Source organism: Drosophila ficusphila, unplaced genomic scaffold (genome assembly GCF_018152265.1).
Source record: "Drosophila ficusphila isolate 14025-0441.05 unplaced genomic scaffold, ASM1815226v1 contig_197, whole genome shotgun sequence".
Taxonomy (NCBI): Eukaryota; Metazoa; Arthropoda; class Insecta; order Diptera; family Drosophilidae; genus Drosophila; species Drosophila ficusphila.
The window spans coordinates 2,951,852-2,963,840 of NW_025064091.1; the positions used below are offsets into that span (position 1 = coordinate 2,951,852).

Below are 11,989 nucleotides of genomic sequence, written 5' to 3' on the forward strand. Positions count from 1 at the left end.
GAATATTTTGTTTGATAAATGATAACTTTTAATATTTTTCCATGGTGGTATATTTTCTTACCCTTGAAGCCATACAAATTTTTTAATAATTTTTAAATAAATGATAACAAAGAAATCTTAGTTCTATAGTAACAATTTATTTCGATTAAAAATTTATTTAACACAAGTACGAAAAGCCGCTTCTAATTTTGTCACATTGAGGGAGGGACGCACACTACAATATGTTAACCGAAATTTGGCACCCAAATACATTTTTCGAGTCATTTTGCATACGATACGATGGATGGATTGGATGGATTGGATGGATGGATACACAATTCTTCGTTTCATCCATAAACGGATCTCGCTCGCGGGCAAATGTTTTATGTTTTATGATTCTTTTTTCATTTCTTTGTTATACAGTATTTGTTTTTCTGCTTTTCTGCTTGCAACTTCAACCTTTGAGGAGCTCCTCATTCTGCCGCTCGGTGGATGGATGGATTGAAGAAAATGGTAAGAGAAAGTTTTGCTCGAAACGGCTAAATTCAACAGAAACGGGAGCCCACGAATGTCATGCTGGTGATGAAGTCCTCCCACTGGTAATCGTCGAGCAGATCGATGCCGTCCTCATTGGGACTTGGGGGCTTGCGACCTTGCCGCGGCGAGCCCACATCGATGAGGATGCCACTTTCGGTGGCGTGTCGATAGAAGCACTTGTTGCCAAAGGGACACCGACCCTCGCCCTTGCGAAAGTACTTGCAGTCCTTCTCCGCCAACGCGGTACGGTATCCCTGGATCAGCTTGTCCTTGTCCTCCTTGGTCTCCACCCAAAACAAGCTGGGACAGACGAAGGCCGAGTAGACGCGGCATTCGGGACAGGATCGGGTCACAGTTTGTGCAAATTGTTTGGCGCGTCGCCACCGGCGAATGCAATCGAGGCAGAAGGTGTGTCTGCATTGCGGCAGAATGCCGAACCGGCACTTGCGATCCTCCTTATCCACAATGGTATCGAAGCATATCCCGCAGGTCTTATCCTTCGATCGAGCAATGGCACAGGTTAAGTCCAAGGCCTTCGCCTGCTGTTCGCGGCATTCGCGCTTGTGCACTTCACGCTGCTCCAAGTCAGCAGGATGCAGGCAGAAGAGATCGCAGATCTCGCAGAGTTCCAGGTGAACGGGATACGGACAGTGGTCGCCCCAAATGCAGGGAGCTCCAAAGGGGCAAATCTCAGAGTGCAGATTTCGTTGCTGTTTGGTTTTCGTATCCGGATTGGAATTGGAATCGGAGTTCCATTTGTAGCGCGGCACAAAAACCGGAGCGTTCGCCCAGATGCTTTGGCGTCCACAGCTACTGGTACTGGCTATCGGAAGTTCATCCTTCTCATTAGGGTTATCATTATGCTCCAGCTTAACCAGTTGTCCGGAACTCAGGTCGTGGGAGAATCGACAAAACTCACCGAAGCCACAAATGCCACGCAAGTAATAGCGGCAAACGGTTTGTGTTCGGGCCATCTCGAATGATCGTTCAATCTCTCAAAAGGCGTTGCAAAATCAATAAAAAAATTGTATTTGGTATGCAATTGTTGAGTCAAGAGCGTATTAACTAATGTAAGACTATGTTCTAAAGGTATATATCAAATACTGTCGTGATTAAGGCAAAAAACTATTATAAATGGCGTTGAAGTGAGAATCTGGGGGACTTGGTTATGTTTTCGGAGTTCTGTGCTGTGATTAATGAGTTTGATCGGTAGTTCGCAGAATCTACGATCTCAAAGCGATAGAAAGATAGAAATATGTAAGATATTTTTACGAATTGAAACTATTAAAGATCACTTTGATAACTAATTAATTTGTATTTAAACAAGAAAGGAAGCTAGCTTCGGCAAGCCGAAGCTTATATACCCTTGCAGTCATCAAATATGTCGATATGTACTTAAAGGCTAAACAACATCGAAGCTAAGACTATTTTTCTATTCATTTTCCATATTTTCGACTATAGATCCTATGTGAGCTATATGATATAGCTTTCCGATTTTGATCAAATTTAATTCGTAATTCAAGAGTCGTTAGAAAACTTTATATTCCAAAAAATCATGCGTATCTGATAAAAAACAACGATATTATAATTTTATTTCCGTTATTTCTATATAGATCTTTCGATCTTTCCTATGGTACCTATAAGATATAGTTGTCCGATTTTTATGAAACTTTTTTCTCAATATAAACGTGGTTAGAAAACTTGATATTCAAAAAATCATGCTCGTGGGATAAAAAACAACGATGTAATCAATTTATTTCCATTAATTCTATATATTTTTCGATCTCTCCTATGGCAGCTATATGATAGAGTTATCCGATTTTGATCAAATTTAATCCGAAATTCAAAAACTGTTTGAAAACGCCATCTAGAAGAAATCAAGTCGATCTGATCAAAAACAACAGAGTGAGAATTTTTTATTTCATTCCCTTGTATTGGAGCTATCCGATATAGTCGGCCGATCCGGCTCGTTCCGACTTATATACTGCGTGCAACAACTACACAACTTTTGGGAAAGTTTCAGCACGATAGCTTTAAAACTGAGAGACTAGTTTGCGCGGAAACGGACAGACGGACAGACGGACAGACGGACAGACGGACAGATGGACAGACGGACAGACGGACAGACGGACAGACGGACAGACGGACAGACGGACAGACGGACAGACGGACAGACGTACAGGCGGATTCCGATTCTGCTCGTGATGCTGATCAAGAATATATATACTTTATGGGGTCTGAGGTGTCTCCTTCACTGCGTTGCAAACTTCTGACTGAAATTATAATACCCTTTTGCTCTGCAAGGGTATAAAAAGTAAAACAATCTATATACAAATTCTCTCCTCTAATATTAATCATCTTATGGTGTAATTTTTTTCTTAAAATTATTATTCTGTACAGACTACATTTCTTTTCCAATTTTGTGAATGAGACTAAAGACACAGGTATTCTGTTGGTATTTTAACAAGAATAAAAATTTATATATATATTCAATCTTTTTTGATTAAATCAATCTGTATTGTCAACCTGTTAATCCTCCTTTTCCAGCCAAGTTCCCAGATTCCCCATTGAATCCCCATCGGCGACTTGCTCAACAGTTGTCGCGATTGATTTGCCATCCGAGAATCGGGTATTTGGGCATTGAGCTTTAGATTTCTGGCTCAGGCTGTCGCAGATTACGGCATTCAGAATCCATTGCCATTGGCACATCTGCGAGTACGAGTAGATATTGCTTCCGGAAACTGATGTCTGGTACTCCGATAATCCGAGGGTGATTTTCCCCCGATTCCCCCAGCGAATTGTTGTGTTATATGCCGAATTTGTCGCGAAATGTCTTCGTAATCAATTTATGTGTTCCGTCGCTAGTTTCTTCTGCTGCTTTTTTCGGTGGCAGATGCCGCCAGCCGCAATGCTGCAAGCTTATTTGGAGTCAGGGAAATGGGAAAACTGGGGAGCTGGGAAGCTGGGAAGATGGAAATTCACCTGCGGAATTCTCAAACGATAACTTCCACTCATCTCCGCCTGGAGGCCATCAACTTTGACGGCCTGTCTTTGGTGGCTCTGTCTATCTGTCAGTCGCCTGTTGGTCCTGCTCTCCCTGCTTATCCTGTTCGTTCTGTTCGTCCTGTTGCTCGTCCTGCACTCTAAATAAATTCTATGGAACAACTATGGATTGCCCGGGACGGAATTAACGTTCTGGGCGTCGAACTTGCGATGCCAACAAAAGAAAAGCTCGGCCGCCGGTTGCCTTCCTTTGTTATTTTAAGTTCACAACTTCTTTTTAGTGACACTGTCTACTGAAATTGTTTTTGTATTAACTGCAGATAGGAAAAAATTCATATTCATGTTTGAAATGTTCTTGAAAAATAAAAAAACTTTCCTCGAGATAGTAAAATTAAATTACTAAAGTAGTAAAAAAAAAACATTAATTATAACATTCTTTTTTGGATATTTATTTAAACCATTTTATTATAATTAAAAAATATACAAAATATACAATATCAGTTAGATATTCATAGAACATTTTTCATTTCAATATCGATCTAAAAATAAACATATTATAATTAAATGTTATAATGTTAGTTATAATTTCTATATCATTTATTTTTCTAATGACATATAGTAAGCTTTTTTTCCAGTGAGCTGTTCTTCCGTTTTGGCGTACGTGAAAATGAAGCATTTTCCATTTGATGATAACAAAACATGTTTGGCATATTGATGAATGCCTCAGGAGGATGGGTGTCCCTATCTAGTGCCACTCCCCTTCCCCCTCCATTTCCCCCTTCCCCCTCTCCACATTCCAGGACACACATTTCAGCACATCTTGCGGCAAGGACTCGAATTAGGCGCCATCGGAGCTCCACGCTCGATTTTAATGATGTGACTGACGGACGCCCACCGAAAAGAAAAAATTGAAGCTTACTTTTCGAATTGCTGAAGCTCCAGTGTTTCGTGCTGCTTGGCCTCCCCTCGCATTATATTCTCTTTTCTTTTTTTTTTTTTGCCCCCCGCGCACTTGCTTACTTTTCATAACTACCCTCCTCTGCCTGTTTATATATGCGGGCTCCAGCGTTTGTTTGCTTTTCGGAATACGTGATTTGCCCACGGTGCGGATGTGGAAGAATCGGAACAAGGGAGGCGGAATGCTGGGTGGCAGGCATCATCACATCAGCATCCGTAGTGGAAAATATAAATAATAATAAAAATAATTTCTCACTTCATTTGTTGCACAAATCGAAAATAAGCTCGGACCGAATTGAAGTCCGTTCGTGTCGGAAGATGAGTTTCGTTTCTCTGGATTTCGAAGTTTGATTTATGTCTGGAATACCAAAATGCCAACGTGGCGTATGAGTGCTTTTCCCCTCGAAAACATTCTACTTAGTAATAAAGTAGCTTCATGCCACACACACACGCTAATGAATAAATGGTCGTTTGAATAAATTACTTAATAAATTTATTCATAATGCGATCCAACATAAAGAGTTGAGAACTTCGCGGGGGAAACTATTGGGTTAATATGATGAATGGATGGCAAACCCATTCAAATCGGATTGTATTTTATGCTCTTTATATATAATCAAGGAAAGAAAAATATATTTCAAAGGAATAACTTCATGGCACTGTTCTGCTGATGAGAAATCTTTCCAATTCAATTACAGCAAGTTTTTAAGCACCGCAGCAGGCGAATCGAATTGCGAATCAGGTGAAATTTAAATTACCCACAAAGTGTGCCGAGGTGTCTATATATATATCTATATATACATATATCTTCGTATGATTTTGTGGCATGTGTGAGCCTTCGTGGGATGAAGAAGTATCGTGTATCTATTTAAGCACAGGAAGCATTAAAAATGGTTGCCGCCAGGAAGCCAAAAGACGCCAAAATAGAAATTCATGGAGGCAACCGAGCCAAATAGAAGGTGCTTATTATGCTTGGATTAGTCGGGAGATTGCTAAAATTAAATATCTTTATATTAAAAGGGAGTGCTATTTTAAAATTTATTAATTTTAAACAGCAGCAGAAATGTTAACGAGTGCAATTTAACTTGATAAATGATCTAATTAAATTCGTTTATATTTAATATAGATTATTATTGTGTAATATTTCCAAGAACCATCAAAGTTAAAACGTAAAACTTGCTACTGAAAAAAACTTTGAAATGTTTTGTAAACTTTTTAAATGTTCTTTATTACTTTCTTGATATTCGTGTCTGTGACAATTATAAGTGTATCACACACCCACACATACACACACACATACACACACATGCGAACCACAAAGCTCTTCAGTGAAAATATTAAATTAGCTGCCAAGTTGTGAGCCAATTTCAATTTGTGCTCCTCGCGGCAAACAGATTTTAAGCCATGTCAGGAGTCTCAGGGCTTTCATTTCGCCTTCTTTTTTCACTCCTTCTTCTGCTTTTTCTTTTTCACCGTGTCGTTGACACTTTGAGTGTGTGTGTGAGTGAGTGTGTGTATGTTTGTGTTTGCTGAACGACGTAGCATACTTTAGAGCGCTGCCATTCATTAATCAAGTTCAGGGCACTTTAAAGTGGTCGCTTAGCCTCGACTCTGTCACTTGGAGCTGAAGCTGGAGCAGAAGCTGAATCTCGAGCTGAATTTGAATCCGAACCTGAATCTGAACTTAAGACTGAATCTAAAACTGGCGCCGGAACCGGGTTGTTTTTTCCACGCAAAACAACTGCTACCAGAATTTAAAAAAAAACTATCGAGCGGTAAAAGAAGTATTTAAATATTTGTGTAGAAAATTAAATTCTATAAAATCTATTAAATTGAAGTACTTAACAAATATATTTATTATTATATCAAAAGTATTTATTTAAGGGCATTTAGAGATTTTAAAATTTTGTTAAGTCACTTAAAGTTAATAATAGTAAAGAGTTGCCAACTTTTGGGCATGTTGGTTGCTGTATACTATACGAAATCTGTAACGTAATTGATGTTAAGTTATAGTTAATATAAAGTGCAAATACTTTTAAACAAAGTTACCTTATATTTAATTAAATTATTTAATTTTATTACATTTCTGGTCTCAAGAAGTTCTTATGATGCTGATAAAGAATATATAAAATTACAAATTAAATTCACCAACTCCACACACTATAACTTTGATGCTGTATAAACGTCCCATGAATCATGTGAATTGTAACGCTTAATGGCTTACTTTAGTGCGACCTCTGGTGCACTTAGCAGAGTGTGAACTGTACCCTCCGGGTTCACGTTAGTGAGCTGCCCTGTTTTCCCAATGCGAACAATAGCGAGACAATATTGCCGGCATTTACATATAAATATTTATTGTCTTCTATGGCCCCAAGTTGCATGTGAGCGGTCAATTTAACACGAAACAACGAAAACTGCCGGACAGAACGGACAGAACGGACAGGGCCTTCCCCCAAGGGGTTATATCCCCCCTTATATTTTTTTGGTGGCGATAAGGAGCCGCTGTTCCTGTGGCCCCTTTTGTTTGCCTCAGGATGCTGCAAGAACCATTTCTTTGGCTTTTTTTTTTTATTATGACTATCAACGGTTATTGCTGACAGGATGCGTGTGTGTTTGTATTTGTGTGTGTTTGTTTGTGTGCGTGTTAGTGGCGGGGTGAACTCCCCAAGGATTTGTTTGGCCTGTCCTCCGGCTTTATTATTTCATCATTATAACATTTCCTCTATGTGGTCAAAGTACACATTCGTGTACATATGTGGTTGAGCAGTAAAAATAAAAGCAATGCGAATTCAAGTATATTTTCCTTATTCTTACCTTTCAACGAATTTAGTATAAATATAGGTTACATTTTTCTCTGTGTAATATCTCATCCTTTGGACTTGTTGCTGCTGCAAATTATGCGGTTTTGCCATAGGATTAATGAACTGCACAGCAGGCAGCTTAAATTGTTCAACTGCAATCGATTTCATCGAAATTTCGTAGGAGAATTATGGCTTTTAAGTTAACGAACACAGAACATGAAAATATATAATAAAATCCTGCTGTTTGCAGTGGAAACATACATCTATTATTTTATTTTTATTTTCTTTTTATATCATTTGTTAATTCCCCTTAAGAGTTGGTCCAAAATTGTTGACACGTTTGACGTGACTTGGCTGCATTGTAGTTGTATATTACTACTATTAAATTGCATACACATAGATTGTAATTTGTTTACCCAACAAATGATACAACAGCGATTTGCAACAACCGAAACGAACGTTCCCAGTCAGATTTTGCTGTCATGGGCATTTGCCATTCTGGTTATTTGTTCTTTATTGTTGCTGTCAATTATACTGGGCATTTGATGGGTTCAAGGGCTTAAACTGTTAGTTAAACAATATTTTACTTGGAATTATATATAATATTTAATCAAGAAGATAGAAAACGGGAGAGAATGTTTCTGAACCTTTTTATATACGTTTTTTTATACCTTTACTTAAAGTCCTTATCTTCTTAATAAATATTAGTTTCCTAGAAAATACATAACAATAGTGAATGTTAAAAATTAAAAAAGACTTTAAAAAAGTGTATTTTTACCAATAAAATTATTAAAAATTTTTTTCGTTATTCCCCTAAAATAATCTTAAAGAAAACCTTCATTTCAAGTACTCCTTTTAATACTCAAAGGGGCCTTTTTTATTTAAATAAAAACCCCATTGTGGAAATCGTATTTGTTTTCTTTTCTTCTTTTTTTGGCCAACTAACCCATAAAGTCCGCCAGTCATTGTTGTCAACTGGCTTTGAATCGCGAACTGAATTAGACAAAATTCGCTGTTGAAGTTGACTGTTTTCATTGGCGCCGCCAGTGAGGCGTTCCTTTTGCCATTGGCATTCAATCATTCAAGCATTCAAGTTGCGCCGTACCAGCTTTTAACACACTCCCCAAACCCCACCGCAACTAACCCAATAATGTTTTACATTCACGTGCCTGAACATAACTACTCTTATAAAGGCTTTCGGTGTCGCGAAATTTTCCCAAAATTATTGGTAGTTCCCATAAGAGTGTATGTATGTTGTTTTGGTTTGTCAGTAAATAATGGGTATTTGCGCTATCATAAGGCAGTTTCAAAAAAGTACTTTATTAATTAAAAATACGAGTATGCTATATATTAGATAATTATTAACTCAAGAAAATGAATTCGCATTGCTTATAGAAACTTCCCCCTATTTAAAATATGATTATCATTTTATAAGTATTTAAGAAATCTTTATGTTGTATTTTGAAGTGTTTAAAATATCAGCAAGGGTATTTCAATTCTCTCATATTTACCATTTTTTATTTTGCTTTGTTTTTGGGGTTTTTTTTTTTTATCAAGTCTGCATCAAGAAAACATGTTTATCTTTCGCTTGACGCAAAGGTAGCTTCGCTGTGTGTTTTGGTCTAATGATCGTCGGCCAATAATTACCTTTCAAATTTATATTCAAAACGTCAATGGATTCGGCTAATTAGCGACAACACAATTAATCAATTGGGCAACGGCACCACATAGGTGTGATCCGGAGAAAGTGTAAAAGAGATTTTGTTTATATTGCCAGCAAATTGGGTGCAAATTATAATAAACGAATAGCGTAATTTATATAACAAGCAGCAGAGTTTTCTTCATTTTTTTTTTTTTGTTGTTGAAAAATGTGACGCCATTGCTGCGATGTTATCCTATCTACTTAAATGTGAATAAATTTGAGTTAATCGATTGCCAGATGCATGATTTTTTCTTAAGATTCTTCCGCAAATGCAAACAGGTTTGAATAGCCAAGTGTGTCAAACAGAATTTGCATGGATTGAGTTTCAGGTAATTTCGTAAGGCGATTCAGGTGAAAGGGAAATCATAGATCAATATCGTATGATTGATTTATTGGAGCCACTGTCACAAAATGACAGATGTCGCCGATGAAGCTCGAAACTTGCAACTTGCAATTTGCAACTTGCAATCGCAATTGTTTGGCGATCAAGGGTTTGGCAGCAATTATGCTGAACAAAAGTGCGATATTGTGGTGAAGGGTGTTCGAGCATAATAACAATTGGAAATTAATCAGCAACTGCTCTGCCACCACAAAAGCGGACAAAGGCGTTCCGAGCCACGGAGCAGCCCAACTACGATGCCCACTTGCCAGTTATTTTGCATTGAGTTACCAAATAACTAAATATTATTGCTTGATTACAGACCGGAGGGTCGGGTGCTGCGATCGGGTGACTCGCCTGCCAAGCTGATTTTAATCGGTATCTCATTACGGCCAGTTACTCGCCGTGGATCTTGCCAGTTGGATCTGGGTACCAGAGATGTACCTTGGTACTTTTTTCACTAACTAACCATCTAACTAAGGTACAAAGTCTCGCAAAAATTTAAATAAAATTAAGAGTTTATGAGCAGCGGGCAAACAATCTTAAAATTGATTGAGCGAAACATAAACTGTTGTTAATTTATTTGAAAACTATTAACTATCATTTAAATTACCTCATTATTTGTATAACACCAGCTAATGTCGCCTTAAAACATATAAAAATATTAATTAATAAGCCCCTTGCAAAATGAGCAAAAAATTTGCAGAACTGTGAGCAGCCTTCTAAGCCTATAACTTTTCCAATTTTTATCCGATTTACAAGTGGCATACCTCTATAATTTTTTTTATCAAAATATCTAACCAGCTGCATCATTAGTTTATTTTCCATTTTTGGTCGATATTTTTTCTTTTTTTATGACCTTTAAAAATTTGCACAAAATGGATTTGCAGAAAAATGACCAGATCCCAGCCCTTTTAACTCCATAACTTTTATAATTTTCATCCTATTTAAAAGTGGGATACCTCTTTAAATTTGTTATGAATACTAGCTGCATCATTAGTTTATTTTCCATTTTTTGGTCGATGTTTTTTCTTTTTTTATGACCTTTAAAAATTTGCACAAAACGGATTTGCAGAAAAGTGACCAGATCCCAGCTCTTTTAACTCCATAACTTTTCTAATTTTCATCCTATTTCAAAGTGGCATACCTCTTTAAATTTGTTATGAAAATTTCTAACTAGCTGCATTATTAGTTTATTTTTGATTTTTTGTTCGATGATGCAAACTAGCAAAAAATGGATTTTAAGTTAGAACATAGTACCTATGCCATCGTTGATGCAACTTTTTTTTGTGGCAGTCGGGTAAAGAGCCTAAGCGTCTGCAGTCAATGAATGCGCTTTTTGCGGTCTTCGCGGCATTGTGGTTTGTGAGTCAAGGCCAAGCAGGCGTTCACTAACCCCACCACCCAGCGAAACCCATCATCATCATCATCGTAGTCATCGCCATAGTAATCGTAATCATAATCATCGCCGGCGTTATTAAAAGTGGCAGCAAGTGCGATAATTATGGCCACCGCTCAAGTGCCGCTGATAGCTGCAAAACGCCAAGTGGCAAGTTGCAAGCTGAAAACTGCAATTGTCTGAAAACATCCATCAAACGTACTAATTGAATGTGAAATTTTCAAAACGAGAGCCAGAAATCTTCTGGATTAACTACAGGTTTTTCGCTTGGCATCATTGAGAAAAATGTAACCTTCCTAACAGACATTAATATTCTTTGAAACTCTTTGAAAACTGAGGACAATGAAACGAAAGTTTAGTATTAATTTCTGCCTAATTTGTTATTTTTTCATGATAACTGGTTGCATGTACAATTATTTATATTGATTCGTGATTGATCACTTATCCCATTTCACCTGTGTGTTTCCCCAGCAACATTTCATTTGCTTTATGTCGTGAGATATGACCAAAGTACTAATAACATTTTAACATTGTTAATTGTTGGTAAATTTCAGGCACTATTGTACTTTGGCCTTTTCGCAGAAATGAAACTACTAGGAAAAATATTAATAGAATTTAAAGACTTATATTTTGACGTAACAATTTATGTAACTATTAAATAAATAATATGAAATGATTCGGTAGTTATACACACACATTAAATGCCTTTTAGGGGAAAGTAATTGCAGTCTAATTGTTTTAAATTGAAAAAAATGTTTAAAGATGAGCAGGTTTATTAGTTAATTTTGAGTTCATATATCCATATGTATAAATTACCTTTTCACTAATAAATATTTAAAACATAGAAAACATTATTTGATAGCCGACAATAAAACTATTTTTATCTACAAAATTACCTAGCCAAAAAAGGTTTTTGTTTGTTTTGCTTTGGTTTTCGTTTATATGTTTTTTACTTTTTTTTATGAAAAAGACAACAAGCGATCGAATGGCCTTTATATTTTTTTCCTCTTTCCACATTGCGAAATCATGATTTGTATTTTTTGTAATATTTAAATAAGATAGCTCCGTTTTTTTGGCTTCGAAGTAGAGAACTGGTCTGCCGGGGAAGTTTCTGTTTTGATACCCATTGATATCGTTTCCAAAGAAATTTTTTTTTTTTTTGGATCTGCAGTTGTGATAGCATATGTGCGAATAAAAGGAGGATCGGTGGCTTCATCCCACCTGAGTGCCCA

At 37.0% G+C, this 11,989-nt stretch overlaps 1 protein-coding gene across 1 annotated transcript; it reads right to left on the minus strand.

Moving 5' to 3' along the window:
- Nucleotides 1-117: 117 nt before the first annotated feature.
- On the minus strand, nucleotides 118-1,686 carry LOC108097514 (probable E3 ubiquitin-protein ligase makorin-1). Its single transcript, XM_017199838.2, has one exon. The coding sequence runs from the start codon at nucleotides 1,488-1,490 to the stop codon at nucleotides 525-527; it is 966 nt and encodes a 321-aa protein (XP_017055327.1). The 5' UTR covers nucleotides 1,491-1,686; the 3' UTR covers nucleotides 118-524.
- Between the last annotated feature and the right edge of the window lie 10,303 nt (nucleotides 1,687-11,989).

Excerpts from the sequence above, each read along its gene's own strand:
- LOC108097514 (XM_017199838.2), bottom strand. The coding sequence starts at position 1,490 with ATGGCCCGAACACAAACCGTTTGCCGCTATTACTTGCGTGGCATTTGT.